The 17,840-nt window shown below is 46.0% G+C and overlaps 1 protein-coding gene across 1 annotated transcript in view; it reads right to left on the reverse strand.

The window, feature by feature from the left end:
* Window positions 1–12,493, reverse strand: part of Hadh (hydroxyacyl-CoA dehydrogenase) — a 46,605-nt gene extending 34,112 nt beyond the window's left edge. Inside the window, exon 1 of the mRNA XM_021196044.1 lies at window positions 12,272–12,493. Within this exon, the coding sequence (XP_021051703.1) occupies window positions 12,272–12,400 (129 nt within the window). The 5' untranslated portion in view covers window positions 12,401–12,493. The remainder of the gene's footprint in view (window positions 1–12,271) is intronic.
* Between the last annotated feature and the right edge of the window lie 5,347 nt (window positions 12,494–17,840).

The raw sequence follows: 17,840 nt of genomic DNA on the forward strand, positions 1-17,840 counted from the left end.
GGAACTCACTTTGTAGACCAGGCTGGCCTCAAACTCAGAAATCTGCCTGCCTCTGCCTCCCAAGTGCTGGGATTAAAGGCGTGCGCCACCACGCCTGGCTTATCATATCTTCTTACTTTGTCCTAGGACAAAATAACCTTCCAGAAATGACATTGAGCCCAATGTCTATCGATATCATTGAACGTATAGAATGAAATAGAGGTTCCACTCTGGAGCTGCAAACTTCCTCTGTGTCTCCCTTTGATGCTGTGAAGTGACTCACCGTTAAACAAAGGTTCTCTTCAAGTCTCTATTTTCAATATTCTCCTGGCTTTATATCTCTTCCTTCTTAAATGTCAATCATTCCTAGAATTCCAACCGTACCTGAAACCAGCATATTCTATTCTAAGGCAACTCACCATCTCAGCCCTAAAACCAGGCCTCTAGGACATCATCGGTACCAATGTTCTGCAGAGTTTTCTGACAGCTCTCTTCCCTTAATCCCATCTCGAATTTCCTCACTCATTTTAAAAAATATATATTCATGTGGTGTATGTGCATTTTTAAGTGTATGTCTGTGTGCATGCATACACGTGTGTTGACTGATCTCTACCTTATATTACTGAATCTGGGCCTCTTGCTGAGCCCAGAGAGCCTTGTTTGATCTGCCTAGCCAGCTTGCTGGTAGGATTGCTGGAATTACAGGGGAACTGTCACACCCAGCTGGGTTTTATATGAATTTTAGAGATCTGAACTTTGGTCATGACACTTGCACAGCGAGCACTCAGGATATTTGTTCCCACTTCGAACTCTGAGATTGTGGTGTTTACTGGAAAAACCTGTTTCTAGTTGTGGTGTGGCTCCGCCTGGGCACACACCTTTAATCCCTCTGACTGGAATGAAGACACTAATTAAGTGGGAACAAAAGTGACAAAGCAAAGAAAGATCTAATAGAATAGGATCTGCCCAACTCTCACAAGAAGAGGGGAAGGGAATGCTACTTGAGGGGCAGTGCAGAGAGGGAGGGGGGAGGAGGAGGCAGTTTAACCAGGACAGTTACAGAGAGAGAAGAAGGTAGTTACAAGGTAAGAAAGAAGAGCCAGAGAAAGGAGGAGCCAGAAGATTAGAACAAATTGCTAGAGTTAGTTTGAGGCCAAGCAGAGCAATTCAGGAAGAAGCAGAAAGAAGCCAGTTTGAACAGTCAGCTTGGAGAGGAGTTTGAGACAGAACAGGTGAGTTGAGCCAGCCAGCCAGAGTTCAGAAAGAACTAGGAAGCTTATTGGGCAATAAATCTCAGAGGCTGAAAACATTCTAGGCCTGGATAAGGTTGTATGGAGGCTAGAAGCCTCCGGGAGGAGGCCTAGGTTAGCCGACTGGGACAGTTAGCCTCCGAGATAACATTTATTTCAGGCAAACAAAAGACAAAGACACCTTTACACACTTTCTCCAGCCCAGTCATCTTTAATTTTTGTTCAACAGTTTCATCTGTCACTACAAGGCCAGTTCAAATGCTAACCCGTCCGGAGAGTCTCTCACCAACTGATTATCGTTTGTTTTAAAATCTCACAGCAAGATTGTCATTGGTCATCTTCTTCTACTTTACACTAAAGTATGTTACTTCAAAGATGGGTTTTTTTGTTTTTTTTTCTGTTTTTGTTTTTTTAAAGATTTTATTTATTTATTTTATGTATATATCAGTACACTGTCACCGTCACTGTCTTCAGACACACCAGAAGAGGGCATTAGATCCAATTACAGATGGGTGTGAGCCACCATGTGGTTGCTGGGAATTGAACTCATGACCTTCAGAAGAGCATCTAGTGCTCTTAAACACGGAGCCATCTCTCCAGCCCCCAAAGATGGGTTTTAATCTGTCTGCTTTCACATTTAAAATCTCTCAGTGACAGAAACTGACTTGCTCTTTTTACCTTAGGCAACTATGCAAGCTCTAACACTTAACAGCAGAGTAGCCTGAGCCTATATTCTTTCCCAGACACACAGCACGTCTCCCTTCCCATGATTCAACAAATCCACACCCATGTGTCCTCTGTCAGATGTTGTAAAAAATCTGATCACACCAGAAACCCCAAGATTGTGTTACTGGAAAAACCTGGTTTTAGCTGTGATGTAGCTCAGCCTTCGCACACACACTTCTAATCCAAGAGTTTTCTGCTTGAGTATTATAAAGAGGATGATATAAAGTCAAGAGGCAAGCAACCAGTGGGCAGGAAGTGAGGATAAGATTATCAAGAAAAGAATCATAGAGAGTAACAGGGAGTTGGGAGGATGGCTAGAGAGACACACAGGAAGCAGAAGGGAGGGACATTCAGTTGGAAGGAGGTTTTAAAAAATTTTTTTTTAAAAGATTTTCTTTTTTTTTTTTAATATTTATTTATTTATTATTTGTAAGTACACTGTAGCTGTCTTCAGACACACCAGAAGAGGGCATCCAATCTCACTACAGATGGTTGTGAGCCACCATGTGGTTGCTGGGATTTGAACTCTGGATCTCCGGAAGAGCAGTCAGTGCTCTCTTAACCACTGAGCCATCTCTCCAGCCCCCTGGAAGGAGGTTTTGAGATGGTGTGAGAGAGGGGCATTCCTGAAGGGATGCCAGCTAGGGAGGAAGGTCAGCTGGTGCGTTCTCCGATGCTCTGAGCTAGCAGGCTTTCACCCCAGCATCTGGCTCCCGTGACTTCATTGGTAAAATAGAACAATTGAGATTTTGTTTAAAAACAAAACAAAACCAAAACCAGCAGAACATGTTCTACTTCATCACTGCTGCTGGGGGAACTCCGGCTCATCCTTCACAAGCCGGCATAGAGGCTGCCGCTCCTTGAATGAGGACATAGTCACCTCCTGGTTCTTCTGATGCACAGAAGCTGCAGATCACCTGTGGGAACCACCATGGGAGGAAGAGGACAGCAGCGCTTGCTCTGAGCCAATGAGTCAGCGGCTCTCAGTGGCCGCTCAGTCACGTGATGATACCTCCAACCCAGAACCTGTACATGAAATGGCAAGGAACTGATGGTGGGAGCTTTAATAGCGTAGTGCTACGTTACCTTCCTTTTAAATTGTATTTCTTGGGGCTAGAGAGATGGAGCCATGGCAAAGATCACTTCCTGCTCTTGCATAGGGCGCAGGATTGGTTCCCAGCTCCCACGTCTTGTGGCTCATAACCAACTATAACTCCAGCTCTCATATTATCTTCTGGCCTCTGCCGGCACCTGAATGTATGTGGTGTACACACAGACAGGCACACTCACATACATAGAAATAATAAAAAAAAATGTTTTGCTTTTCTTTTTGATAAGAGAGTGGAGCAGGGTTCTGAGGTTGAATCTAAGATCTTCCAACACTCGGAAGATAGACTTCTTCCTTAGCCTGAGGAAACTTTTTTTATTTATTTACTTTTTTTTTTTTTAGCAGAGCTTCAGTTTATGAAGACATTATAAACATAGATTTTAAGTGCAAGGGTTGAGAGAGGCATCAAGGAATGACACGGCTGCACAGAGAGCATGACTATAACTCTCCAGAAAAAAACGCTTTAGCTGCTTAAAGGTTAATATGACCTATTTCTTCCTCAGCACACAATGGGCAACAACCACATGTTACCTGCCACCCAACACACGGGAGACACTTCCTAATAACAACACCGGGGGAACAGATCTTTTCAAAAGCCTCAATTTGTAAATTATTTTAGAAATGAGTGTTTAAGAAACCGTAACTGGTGGGGCCGGAGAGATGACTCAGTGGTTAAGAGCACTGACTGCTCTTCCAGAGGTCCTGAGTTCAATTCTCAACCACCACATGATGATGGCTCATAACTCATACTCTGTAATGGGATCCAATGCCCTCTTCTGGTGTGTCTGAAGACAGCAACAATGTACTCATAAATAAATCTTTAAAAAGAGAGAGAGAGAGAGAGAGAGAGAGAGAGAGAGAGAGAGAGAGAGAGAGAGAAAAGAAGAAACCATGACTGCCTTTTGCTATTAGAAACCTTTACTACAACCTTGGAAATGTTTTAGAACTGTGAGACAACACGTCATGAGCTTGCAAAGAAAAGTAAGAAGAGAGAAATGACTTGAGAGCAGAAACTGTTTCAGTGAGCGGAGGATGGTTTTTCCACTGCTGGTGTCTGGGATGCTGGTGAGGGAGAAACAGCGGGGCAAGCACTGAGTGCTGCCTAAAGAGAAATGCCAGGTCTTTGTGCCCTCTGACCGCCACGCCTGAGATTTCCACGTGAACTGTTTAGCTAGTCTAGCCGGTCAATGTGTCAAAGGAGCCCTGGTGTCTGTTCCTGTCTGGAACACAGGAATTCCTTCCATCACACAGAGGACTAAGACATTTTTAGTTTCTTCCCTATTGTAAGGTTAGGTCAGCAGACCTTTTACTGCTCAGGGTATTAGTTACAGATCACTTGGCACGGTGGCTGACAGCGGTGCCTTTCAAATTATGTCTAGCCATGAACCCCTTCTCCATAGAAAAACATATATTGGCCGATAAACAGAGCAAAGGTCAGAGAAGAAAGGACAGCTGAGCCCACGAGGAGACACGTGGATGTTAAAGTCCATCCGAGAGCACACTGTGAGATCCCTAACCTGCCCCATCCATTAGAATAGCCACCACCAAGTGCACTGCAGATTCAAAGCTTTAAACTTGTATGTCTAATTTGGAGTATCCACAGAGCACAGGTACCCAGAAGAGGCTCATTAGAGAAGAGAGCGAAGGAGGCCTTAAGGAAGGCAGAGGACAGAGTCCATGTGATATGAAGGTGGAGGTGGGGGAAGTACTGGGGGAGGGGGCCTTATGGGAGAGGAAGCAGGAGAATGGAGAGAGGAGAGGCGGGAAAGAGGGTTGACCAAAGTGAAAGACATATGAAAACACCTTACAGAAACCCACTACTCTGTAACCTAATTAAAAAATAATGGTTTAAAGAATTATGATCAGGGGTATGCCCTATATGGTGGACCATACCCTTCCGAGAAGATGTGGATTACTAAATGAAACCCAGTGCCAGCCGTGGGATATTGCCTTGCCAGTTACGATCAGAGAGGCCATAGAGGCTCCCCAGACACCGCAGATCCTGTCATTGCTCCTGGTTGCCCATCCTAAGACACTATTGTACTGAAGACAAACGATACTTCGGTTATAGGACAGAGAGAGATCAGGTTGAGCCTGGCCTGAAACCTTCCTCCCTATTGGCTAGTTTTCTGTGTAGGCTACTGAAGAAGAAAAGTCATCCATAGACTTCCCCAGGGGTAGACCTGCATGCTACCCCAAAAGCCCGCCTGGCAAGATGTGTCCCCTGTGCAACTGTGGGATGGCTATGGTGGGCGTAAGCAACTGCTTCCTGATTTGATTTGAGACCCACTCTACAAGAGGGAATTCATGCCTGGTACAGTAAACTTGGTCAAAAGCCCACAGCAGGTGGGAGAGGTCTACCCTGCTAAACGGGCATGTTGTCAACACGCCTCTAAAGGTGAGGTTTACGTCACGGAGTGACACTGCTGTCAACCTTAGTCAGAGAAGCTTCACCTGCAGTTAATGCAGACCGATGATTAGTCAAGGGGCTAAGAGTAAGCGATCAACCCTAAAAAGAACATCTGTGCTGACCCTCTACACACACACACACACACACACACACACACACACACACACACGGCTTGGGGAACATGGCCGAAGAGGGAGAAGGAAAGCATGTGCCATCTGGAGGTCGAGGAGTCATGTTGTCCTCTGGACATGACGGGGCCTTGCATGCACGCGTTCCTATCAGCTATGGTTACCTGCACGAGATCAAGCCAGAACATATTCCAGCATGGTTGGGTGGTGAGCTAATGAGACTCCACACCCCTGGCTGAGGAGCCTCTGGCAAGTGATGGCTCCTGGGGAAGGGGAGGCGTTTTTTTTCCCCTCAGGAGTGTGGTTCCCTGGTGGGTTGCCCAAGCTCTCGCTGCTCGGTCTCACACCCACGTGTGCACACACAGCTCCGAGTGCATTCAGTCGGCTACTCAAAGACAGGCGGTTATGAAAGCGGGAGAGGGCGCAGAGGTGGAGAGGGCCAAAACGTATTGTGTGCACGCGTGAAGTTTCCAAATGATAAATGAAAATCAGAATAATGGTGACCACACTCAACAAAAGTGTAGGCAAGGAAGTGGAAAAGGATTTTTACGTATTGTTGATGGACTGCAAAAATAATGCCTTTATGGGAAAACTCTGCAATCCCTCAAGAACCTAAGAAGGGCACTACTGCATAATCAGCATTTTCACGGGGGGGATATGCTTACGGGACTAAAAACTGACAAAGCCCCCAGATCTTCCTTTGGAAGTAGCTTAAGGCTCCTCCTGACAGTTCAAGAATAATTACATTAATAAGGAGTGATGCTTAGAAACATTTCAGGCAGTAGGCATGATGATGGCTCTGCAGGTAGGGGGCTCGTTGCCAAACCTGATAATCTGAGTTTGAATTTCCAGGACCCATGTGGTAAACGGAGAGAATTGACTCCTACACAGCTCTTTTACGCATTCCCTGGCAAGTGCACATGAACGTATGTACGTGTACACACACACATACACATACACACACACAGGTGCACACAAATAAAAACAAACACATGTAAGAAAGTTGCTTTTTTTATTTATTTTTATTTTTTTATTTTTATTTTTATTTATTTATTTTTTGGTTTTTCGAGACAAGGTTTCTCCGTATAGCCCTGGCTGTCCTGGAACTCACTCTGTAGACCAGGCTGGCCTCGAACTCAGAAATCCACCTGCCTCTGCCTCCCAAGTGCTGGGATTAAAGGCGTGCGCCACCACGCCCGGCTGCTTTTTTTTTAAAAAAAGATTTTTTTAATATCTGGGTACTGACAAAGCAACAGCACTGGGGCTTCCTGAGTTCCGTAACGGCACTGCCTGGCCCTCCTAACTGCCTGGAAAGGATGGAGCTGGAAATCTAGAGTGAAACACGGGAGTAGAGGCCATTCTGGGTTTTATTTTGGTTTCCCTCCATTATTTATTCAATGTTGTAATACGCAAGCCTTTCCTTGGTTCTTTAACTTAAGTGACGGTTATTTAAGCCATTGAGAACTCCTGTTTTATATTACAGTGGCCTGCACACTCACTGTAAGACACTGAGGGAAAACAATATGGAAAACACACAGACACATGCACACATGCACACACACAGAGCTATGTCCTCAGCTCTAAGACTTTCCTGGGGTTGGTGGAAAGCAGGCTCAGCCAAAGGGGAAATATTTTTAGACAAGGGTGCTTCAGAGCTATAAAAATAGGTCCAGTGAATAGCACACTTGTCAAAGTCCCTAGTCCTCCAGCCAAAGGAGCAAGCAACTGTGCCAAGTAGAAGTATGCTGGATTTGTGTATCTTTGTAAATGGATCATAATACTGAATCAGGTTCTCAGAAGAGTAACTTACATGGCAAATTCAAGAAACTAGCACCAACTGGCCCAACGCCCGATCTCTCCCCACTCTCAGCACATCTCCAGCCAGTGTCTCTTGGGACCCTACACCAGCAGGGCTGTTCTTCATCAACATCACAGTCTTTCCACAAACTCCCAATGCCATCCATGACTGTCCTCACATCTGACTTCTGACTGCGTCCCACTCTTAGTGCAAATACTCCAAGGCAGGCACTGTCCTCTGAGATCCGTGGGTTTGCTGTGACACCGTGTGTGTGTGTGTGTGTGTGTGTGTGTGTACACTAAATAATAAAATAAAATAATGTAAGACACAAAACACACTCCTGCAGGGGCCTCAGTGCCCGCTCTCTCACACTTACGCTGCATACCAGACACCACCAACAGTATGAGCTCCAAGTTCTAGCAGATATATGTGCCTAAGGCAGAGCCGCAGGGAGGACTGGAAATGATTAGGAGAAAACTAGAAACCAAAGCAAGGGACAAGTGACAGGTAAAGTAGGATATCATCACAATGAAGAAACAAACCTGCCAGCCCATCCCCTTACACCCTGTGGGAATGGCAGAACTTCCAAATATACTCCAAGTCAGAAGGTGGATCTGCCATAGGGCCGAGCTTTGATCTATACAGAGAACAACCTAATAAAGAACCAAGAAACTCAGGAAAGCAGGGAGGACTTTATGACAGGAGAATGGCATGCCTTAAGTAGAAAAACCTACTGGTGTGCTGGCCATGACAGGGTATGCCTTCAATCCCAGCTCTGAGAGGCGGAGGGAAGGGGATTTCTCTTGCCTCAAGGCTGATCTAGTCTATATGGGGAGAGTTCTATGCCAGCTAGAGCTACCTAGGAGAACCAGGGAGGAAGGGAGGGAGGGAGGGAGGGAGGGAGGGAGGGAAGGAGGGAGGGAGGGAGGGAGGGAGGGAGGAAGGGAGGGAGGGAAAGAGGGAGGGAAGGAGGAAGGGAAAGAGGGAGGAAAAGAGGGAGGGGAGGAGGGTGGGAAGGAAGGAAGAAAAGAAAAGGGGACAGAATAGCTGAGAGTAAAACCATGGCCTTCATAAGGAACATTCAAAAGGAGCACTGATGGTCCAGGTCCCAGTCTCCTGTGATACTAAGACTTCTAAGTTTCTATATTTATTGTTCAAGAAAACTTTAACTCACTGTAACAACAGAAGTTAGTAAGGCTAACAACTTCACAGAGCTCTGATTATTATTCCATTAACACCAAGAAATTCAGAAGCGGGGACAGTCAGAGGAGGTGGGATCGAATTCAGTGGCTGGAGAGAAGCTTTCCAGTCTCCACGCATCTACCCACTCACTGGACATTGCGCAAGAACAAACGCCTGTAGCAAACGTTCACCTGTAGCTTAGGATGATCCCTTGAAGCCCTCTCAGTAGTTGAAAGAGCTCTAAAGAAATAGACACTGTTGGTGTGTGTGTACACGTGCATGAGAAGATCAAAGGACAACTTTTGTGAGTTGGTTCTCTCCTACCATGAGGCAGGGTCTCTCTTGTGGCTTCCAGGCTGGCTGGTCTTCTAACTTCTAGGTGACTCTGCTGTCATCACCTCCCATCTCCATGTCAGAGTGCTGGGATTAGTCACACGACTTCATCGCTGAGCTACTAGCCAGCTCATCCTTTGCGTTTTGAAAAGGACACACATGTTCAAACACACATACACACAGGCACAGAAACCACACAAGTTTGGGGGCTTTGGTCAGATGAACTTACTCCTGATCTTCACAAGTTCAAATATTCTCCACACCCCCAAAAGTGTAAGATATAGACTACATTGTGCCAGAAAATCTCTCAAACACTATTCCCGGTTGGCCCAGTGGCTGCACACAAGTCATGCAACGAAGTGTATGAGTGTTCTGGACAATTCTTACAAAAGCAATGGGCTAAGCCACGCTTAGAACTCTTCTATCAACCTGAGAAGCACACAGCTTGCAGCTTCCTCTTTCTCTACAAAGCAAAAAGCGACGTCTCCACTCAAAGTTCATTTAATGATACAAGCCACTTTGCCTCAAGACAAATGAGCAGTGAGAGCCAAGTCAGGAGTATATAACAGGCAAACACATAAAACAAGTCAATGCACTTAAACATTAACCTGCAGTCTAAGAGGTTTTTTGTTTTTTTTTAAATTTAAACCAAACAAAAAAAGGGCAGGCCATGTAGACACTCTTAGGAGGTACACAATCACTAATGGCCTATGCTCTGGCTAAATGTAACTAATCCTGGACCTCATTTGTCTAAAATTACTTAACTGTTTGATAAAATGCATTGGGTGTGTACAAAATGTATTTACACCCTTTTCCATCGCATTCAGCACAAAATGGAACTCGCCGATTAGTTAAAACTATAAACAGAACCTCCATTGACTTAGACCACTTCATAGAGAGTTCAGAAGAAATGGCAGCAGCTCAGTGTGATGCAGGATGATAACCCAGCATAACCTCGTGTTTGTACTTTTATGACTTCACTCGGATGGAATAATTAAATAAAAGGTGCTCCCCTTCTCAGCAGTCCAGGAGCAAACTGCACTGTCAGCTGGGATCTGTGTCAGTGTTAAGCAAGATGTTCTCCACCTAAACCCAAGGCTCCTGCCTCAACATGGAGATCAGGAACAAAAGGGGCCTGGGGCTAAAAGGACATCAGGACAGATGGCGGCAATGGCACCAGTGATCACAATGACACTTCTGGCTTCTTGGAGCTATACGCTGTGGTTGTGTCAGTTAATTCATTTATTCCTTTTCCATATTCCTACAAAACCTCTGCTCTAGAGAAACTGCAGAGACCAAGCAACCGCTTTACGTTTTCACCAACATGCAGACTCTTTGCACTCAGCACATTAATTAATCTTTCATCCCTGGTACCAGAGGCAAAAAAGATTTACTATCCTGAACCAAAAACTTTCCATTATAGATTTTTTTTTCTCAAAAAGGAGATGGCATGATGGGTGGAAAGATAACTCAGCAGTTATGAGCATTGGCTCCTCTTCCAGAAGATCTGGGTTCAATTCCCAGTACCCACATGGCAGCTCACAACTGTCTGTAACTGTAAACTGAGTTCCAATTTTAAGAAAGAAAGAGAGAGGAGGGAGGGAGGGAGGGAGGGAGAGAGAGAGAGAGAGAGAGAGAGAGAGAGAGAGAGAGAAGGAGGGAGGGAAGAAGGAAGGTAAGAGATAGCACTACCTGGAACTGTTTGCTGCAAGGCCAAGTGTTAAGAAATGGACCATCTAAACCACACCGGAAACATAGTAAGCCATTAATCGGGAAAGCAGTTTCCCCTGCGGGATCAGAGTGGTCACCTAAAGTGACCCAGGGGAATGGCTGTTCCTTAGGAATGCCCACTATTTAGACGATGGGTCTTTGTTACACTTTTATTCAAAAAGTTCTACTAGGAGGTCCATAGTCTTTCCTCTTCCCCCTTACATTTCCTTACGAACTCCTTGATCCAGCTGCTGGAGTATTTAATACACGAGGCTCTGATCCCCGTCCTTGTCAATCACTTTAATCCACTTGTCTCGGGTCAAAGTTCGAGCACCTTAACCAGTTAATTTTAAGTGCTTCCTGTGCTTCAACACACTTTCTTTGGATAGACACAGCATCCACAGAACACAGCATCCACAGAACATAGCATCCTGCATGTGTACAAAAGCTGCTGGATGCTCTCTAATTAGTTTCGAACCCACAGCAGTTTCTGAGGCGCAAAACAAAACAAAAAAACACATTATCTTGTTACTAAGATGTTGCTTAAACATCGTTTAAGGGATACATTGTTTTATTGGACCTGGACAATCTCATTCCTCACAGCCTTGAGAAGTTTTTGTAGTGCAGAGGGACACAGCAGACTAGCTGTATTTTCTCCAGCTTAGCCATGTATGGTTTTTGTTGTTTTATTTAATGGACTTTGGAAGGAAGTGCAATCAAGGCTAATATGTTTATAGCAAGCACGCAAGTGTGCATTTGGTTGGGAAAAGACACTGATCTGCGAATACCCTCCCTAATTAAAATTGGGTAAACCCTCCACTGCCACAAACCTCAAACTGCAAAGGCCTTAAAAGGTACGACTACGACAGCAAGTTCGTGGAAAAAGATCACAGACAGCTCTCTAGTGTGTGTAGGAAGGAAAGTATTAAGAGGAAACGGTACCACGGGTATTCCAGTATCCAAACTGCATAGTTGATTTTGAACTGTGCCTCAGCTGGCACCAGGCAAAGTTCCACAGAAGCCGATTAGAGATTAGGGACTTCTCAGGGAATAACTATGCTTGTCTCTGTCGCCCACTCTCTTGAGGTTCAGAGCTGGGCAAGCAAGCAGATTTCAGCACCGGGGCACTGGGTCAAAGGTCAAAGTCTCCTGGCCCAGGCCTGGGCGGAGTCCCAGCAACTCCACAAACTCCCACTAGGTGACTTTCCAAACTGTTACAAAAGTGAAGGCCAACGAAGGAAACTTGTGGGAGAAGCAGGACACTTGGAAAGAAAACTGCCCAGACAACACCCGAAGAACTGTAAGAAGAAAAAAGGAAAAAGGAAAGAAAGAACAGAGAAAAAACTTATCAGGAAAACTAAAAGAAATCGCAGCCCAAGTCTTGGCGAGCGGATTCCTGTCAGATCCAGGCGGTGAGCAAACACACTCTGCAACTCTGCACGCACAAGTGTGCACAGTCCAGCTCCAGTGTGCACGCGTGCACCAGCGCGCTCCACCGAGCCTTCCCCGGCCCGGGGCAGCTAGTTCGGAAGCATGCACGTAAAGATCGGGCCGAAGGCTGTAGATCAGGGACAGTGAAGCATGCTGCACCTTCTCGGACCTCATCAAACTATTTCCACCACACCCCGGGACGCGAGGCCCGCTCACCTGCGCGATGCCGGCGCCCATCAGCCCGCCGCCGATGACCGTCACATGCTTGATCAGGATCTTCTTGGCGGCCGCCGACGCAGAGGAGGAGGACATGGAGCGCACGAACTGCCTGGTCACGAACGCCATAGCTCAGTGGAGCAGCCGAGAAGGAGCAGCGGGGACAGCGCGAGAGGTCCCGGAGCGTCGTGGGCGGGGTCGGTGACGTTGGGGCGGGGCCTCGAGCACGCGCCCACCCACCCGCCTGCTTCACAAGCTGCAGGTCCACCCCCCGGAGGGCGGTGCCAGGACTCGGGCAAGCATGGACGCTGGCAAAGACCCACCAAGAGACAACCTGTAGTTGCCTTCACAATCTGGTGGGCTGGAGCTGTGATCATGAGCATCGTGTTTAGGGTGAGGACGGTAAGCCCGGATAGAGAACACAGGAAGGGAATGCCCGGCTTTTGTCCAACTTTCTGCCAATCACTGCTAGTACCGCGCTAGTGATAACAGAATTGCTGCTGGTTTTACATCTAAGCGTTCATCTGGTCCCCCAAACTCACCACCCAGAGGAAAGCCATCCGCCCTTCACCCCACTGGAAGAAATGATAATTAATCCTGTGTGCAATGAAGCTCTCTGCAAATGTCTCATCTGTGTCTCACATTCTGCAGAACAGAGCTAACTTCCTGTCTGAATGATAGAGCTCGAGAGTCAAAGTTCTCTCGGACTTTCTAGTTATCCACCTCTGTATCTAGCTTAGGTTACATCAAACTTAAGCAATGTGTTGTCTAGCAGGCCACTTGCTCCCATCCGTCCCAAACTAAATCAGTTTAAAAAAAAAAAAAAAAGGCATAAAACCCTAGGAAAAGAATCACTTGTTCTGCCGTAACTTGCCTGCCCAGGGTCTTCAGCAATGTTCTTGGTAAGCCAATGGCTTTATGACCTTCTTGCTCTGTAGCTATAAAAAGTTTGTGTAACCCTGTCAGCAGTGAACCTTGTCCTTCAGAATTGTTTTCATGCCGGTTCCCTGCCGCAGGCTCTTGCACGTGGCTGGGAAGAGACTCCCCTGCCCTCCCTTTGAAGCAGGGGCAGTGTTTTGCATTGACCCTTTGAATCTTACTTTTATATTTAATTCTTCAAAATAAGCAAAGCCTACTGAGTGCTATATTCCAGCCAAGTTTTTTTTTTTTTTTTTTTTTTAAAGGAGACTAGGAACAGAGGCGACCCACAGAAACCCAACAGTTTGAAGAATGAACACGTTTATGAAGGAAGGAAGAAATGTGTGAGAGACCTCTATGGCTGAGTCGCTGCTGAAAGAGGGGAACAGATTTCGAGGAAGCTTGATGAGAGGGTTTCAAATTTTAGTTTTCATTTAGAAAGACAAATTATAATCCAAGTTTGGTGCTGTGACAATATAATTTCTTCTTTCTTTCTTTCTTTCTTTCTTTCTTTCTTTCTTTCTTTCTTTCTTTCTTTCTCGTTTCTTTCTTCTCTTCAGTGTATTATCTGTGCATTGTTTGGATGTACTGTCCGAGGAGGCCAGAGAAGGGCATCAGGTTCCTGAGTTTGGAGTTACAGACTGTTGTGAGCCACCACGTGGGTGCTGAGAATCAAACCCAGGTCCTAGGAAAGAGCAGCCAGTGCTCTTAACCACAGAGCCATCTCTCTAGCCCTACAATATATTCTCAAATGATATTTCTGTTGTAATATCTCATGTGTACCTCATACCTGAGGTAATATAAGTTTTCAGTTCTCTGCTTTTCCTTGGGAAAGAATGATAAATGTGTCTTGATCCTCTTGTGCTGCTACAACAACAACAAAAAAAAACCCAAATTTCTCCTGAGAGCAAGGCAACCCCAAGTCAGGATACAGTCAGGTTCATTTTCTGATGTGGACCCATTTTTAGCTCGAGGAGAGTTCCTCGTATCTGCAGATGGTTGAAGGGTGTGATGGTGAATCATGATTGTCAAGTTGAATAGATCTGTAACTGACTAAAAGAGATACCTCTGGAAGACTCCGTGGAGATATTTCCAAGAAGGGTTAATAGAGGGGAGAAGATGCCCCCCCCCAAGGGTGCAGCACCCTAGATATAAGGGGATCTGAGAGAGAAAAAATAGACTTCCTGCCTGCCTGCCTTCTTCTGCTGGAGAATTCGTCTATTCTGCAGTAGCTGCTGCAGGCATCCTTCCCTGACATCAGAGCCTAGCCTAGGCTTTCCAACATGGGCTGGAGCACAGACTCTCTAGGGTTCCTCCAGGCCTTCAGCCAGACTGGGACTGATGACACAACCAGCCTCACAGACTGAGCGGCTGTGACAGCCTCAGCCTGTCCAGGGGCAGGCACCACTGACAGACACTCCAGCCCCGATTGTGTAAACCAGTCTAATAAGTCACATCTCATAACGCACATCACCCTGACAGCTCTCCCTCTAGAACACTGTTCTCAATCTGTGGCAAACCTCCCTCTCCCCAAAATCCTTACAACTCATAACAGCATCAAAACTACAGTTATAAAGTAATAAAATAATTTTATGGTTGGGGGGTCACTACAACGCGAGGAACTGTATTAAAGGGTCACAGCCGTAGGAAGGCTGAGAACCACTGCTCTAAAGGGAGCCATCTGTGGGCTCTTTTTTTAAGCCACTAGCCCCACCCAATCGCCTCCCAAAGGCCCATTCCTAAACACTCCTACATTAGGTTTTAGTGTATGCATCTGAAGAGGACCCACAAACACTACTGTAGTCCTTCCTAGCGACTCTCAAATCCAAGACCATCTGTCATAAACAAAGGTGCTGTGTAAAGAAAAGAGACAGGAGGAATGTGAATACAGGACCAGCCTGGGCTACATGGCAAGACTCTGTTTAACAACAATAACAACAACATCCCCAATAAAACACAGGGAAGGCCGAAGCTGGCACCGGTGGGCCCTGGGGTCCTGCGGCTGGCACCGGTGAGCCCAGGAGCCCCACAACTGGCACCGGTGGACCCTGGAGCCTGCACTTTCCTACTCTTCCTTTGTTTCCATTTTCATTGTCAAGAGAAATGGTCTGAGGGGAAACAAAACAAAAGACAACCTTTCATTGATTTCACACTAAACAGCATCCACTGTAGTCTTGGGAAACAAAAAGATCCCTGGGTCCTCCTCCTCAGAGCCAGCCAGGTGACCGTTATCTTAGAATCATTCCTTTGCCACAACTGTCAGCCTTTGAGAGCCTCCGAGCAATTTCTGAAGACCCTGACTCGCTCCTTCATTCCCATGGTGGTGGGTTTGTCTTTCCTTTCTCTCTGCAGAAACAGTGAGGCATTAGTACTGGCAAACAGGACCCTGGTAAGCAGGACCCTGGTTGCTTTGCTTCATGAAGGAAGGTCAGATCCCTGGCACCTATGTAAAAATCTGGCTGTGACAGTGTGTGCCTCTAATCCTAGCCCTGGAAAGGCAGCGAAAGGACAAATCCAGGGGCTTAATGGACAGCCAGTGAAGCCAATCGGTATGCTCCAGCTTCAGTGAGAGACCGTATCCCCGGATAAAGCAGAGAGAGATAGAGTGGCAGGGGAAACCATTCTGCATCAACCTGTAGCCCACACGTATGTACTCTTGGACGTTCCTGCTCACACACCACACAAGCATACACACACATACCATAGCACGGGGACACACACACACATACACACACATCCCCATACACAAAAGCAGCATATTTGACACCACAGCCAGTGGGTTCTAAGAATATCAAAGCAGGCACTAGTAGACCATGTGCACCATGACGGTGGTGGTGGCCAGGCAAAGAAAGTTGGGTAGACAGACTTCCCTCTGCACATACACAGAAGGGCAGGATTTGGTAACAACCAAAAGCATTGATGGGGGTCAAATTCATTGAGTGTGTTGTAATTTTTTCTTGTTTGTTTATGGAAAAAGAATGACCTCTGGCTTTGGGGGAATGAATGAGAATTATATTGTCTTTCTTGTTTTGTTGAATAGGTTTTAGCTTTCCTATATCAGTGTGATGGTGTGTATATGCTTGGCCCAGGGAGTGGCACTATTAGGAGGTGTGGCCTCGTTGGAGTTGTTATGTCACTGTGGGCATGGCCTTAAGACCCTCATCCTAGCTGCCTGCCTGGAAGTCATCCACTAGCAGCCTTCAGATGAAGCTGTAGAACCCTCAGCTCCTCCTGCACCATGCCTGCCTGGATGCTGCCATGCTACCACCTTGATGCTAATGGACTGAACCTCTGAACCTGTAAGCCAGCCCCCATTAAATGTTGTCCTTTATAAGACTTGCCTCGGTCATGGTGTCTGTTCACAGCAGTCAAACCCTGACTAATACACTGACTAAGACAATCAGAAAACAAAAAGTTGTGATTCCAAGAGCAAGCCCAGAGAACATTGAACCGAAGGTTCACTTACTGAAGAATCCATGGTGGCTGACCTTGCCTAAGGTTTCATGGAAATAAATTAATTTTCATAATTAAGAGATGTGGTAAGTTTGAGAAAGCAGGGTTCTCCCTTCACACAGCCCACTGAGAACACCCTCCAAAGGACAGGCGACAAGCCGAGCGTTTGAACAACATTGGGATTATTATTTTACAAGTAATTTTATCAGTTTGAACTTTTGGAGGAAAAAAAAGGTCACGGCTGACTTCAGATTATGAAGTTTTCTAATCACAGGTTTTCTTATCCTGCCAGCTGTTGTCCCTGAGCCAACCGCTCTCTAATCACCCGGGAAACCTTTCTCTCCATCCAAAAGCACGGTGGCCTTTCCAACTCACAAGTTAAAATTAAAGTTTGGGAAACCTAAAACATAAGATCTCTTGGGAACAAAGTGGTTTCATTAAAAACAAAACAAAACCACCCAAAACCTTAAAGGTGAATTTACAGGAAATCACGTGGGGTGTGGTAGGGTTGGTACAGTCTGGATTAAAGCCTCAAAGCCTTTGCATATCTCACCTGTGCACTCGTGACTGTGGGACTGATAGATCAGGATTTTCCCATTTCATAGCTCATAGGTGTGGGACCTCTGAGCTGTTGCCAGTGGGCTGCTCTCCGCTGGCTTTCTCTAAACCATTCGCTCAAGATAAAAGAATCACCAAGTAGGTCAGTGAGGAGGATGGTGCAGTGTAAACTCCTTCCCCGCTCAGTCCCCCAAAAAAGAAATGACTACGGACTACATCTTTACAAATGAAACTCTGAATTGGTTTTCTTAGATTTCCGTGGACAAACCTTTGTGCTTTGAAAGCGAGTCATTCGCTCAGCCTCCTGAAGAAGAGCAACGAAGGGAGTCACCTTCCTGAGCAACTTTTATTTACTTTTGATCTTCAACATTTATTTTCTGTGTGCTTACATACCACGCGACACGCATGAAGGTCACGCAGCAACTTATAGAAGATGGTTTTCTCCTTCTATCCTGTGAGCTCCCAGGTCATCAGGTTTGGTGAAGAGTCTTTACCCTCTCCACCATCTTGATGGCGCTTGACTTGTTCGTGTTAAGTGGTTGCACATGGAAGCAGCCAACACACGTTCAGCCCTTCAGGGTGTTTGCCATTGTTCTAGGTGCTTTGGGTGAGTTAAACTATAGAATCTTTATGATAATCC

The sequence above is a fragment of the Mus pahari genome, chromosome 4 (assembly GCF_900095145.1).
Source record: "Mus pahari chromosome 4, PAHARI_EIJ_v1.1, whole genome shotgun sequence".
NCBI lineage: Eukaryota > Metazoa > Chordata > Mammalia > Rodentia > Muridae > Mus > Mus pahari.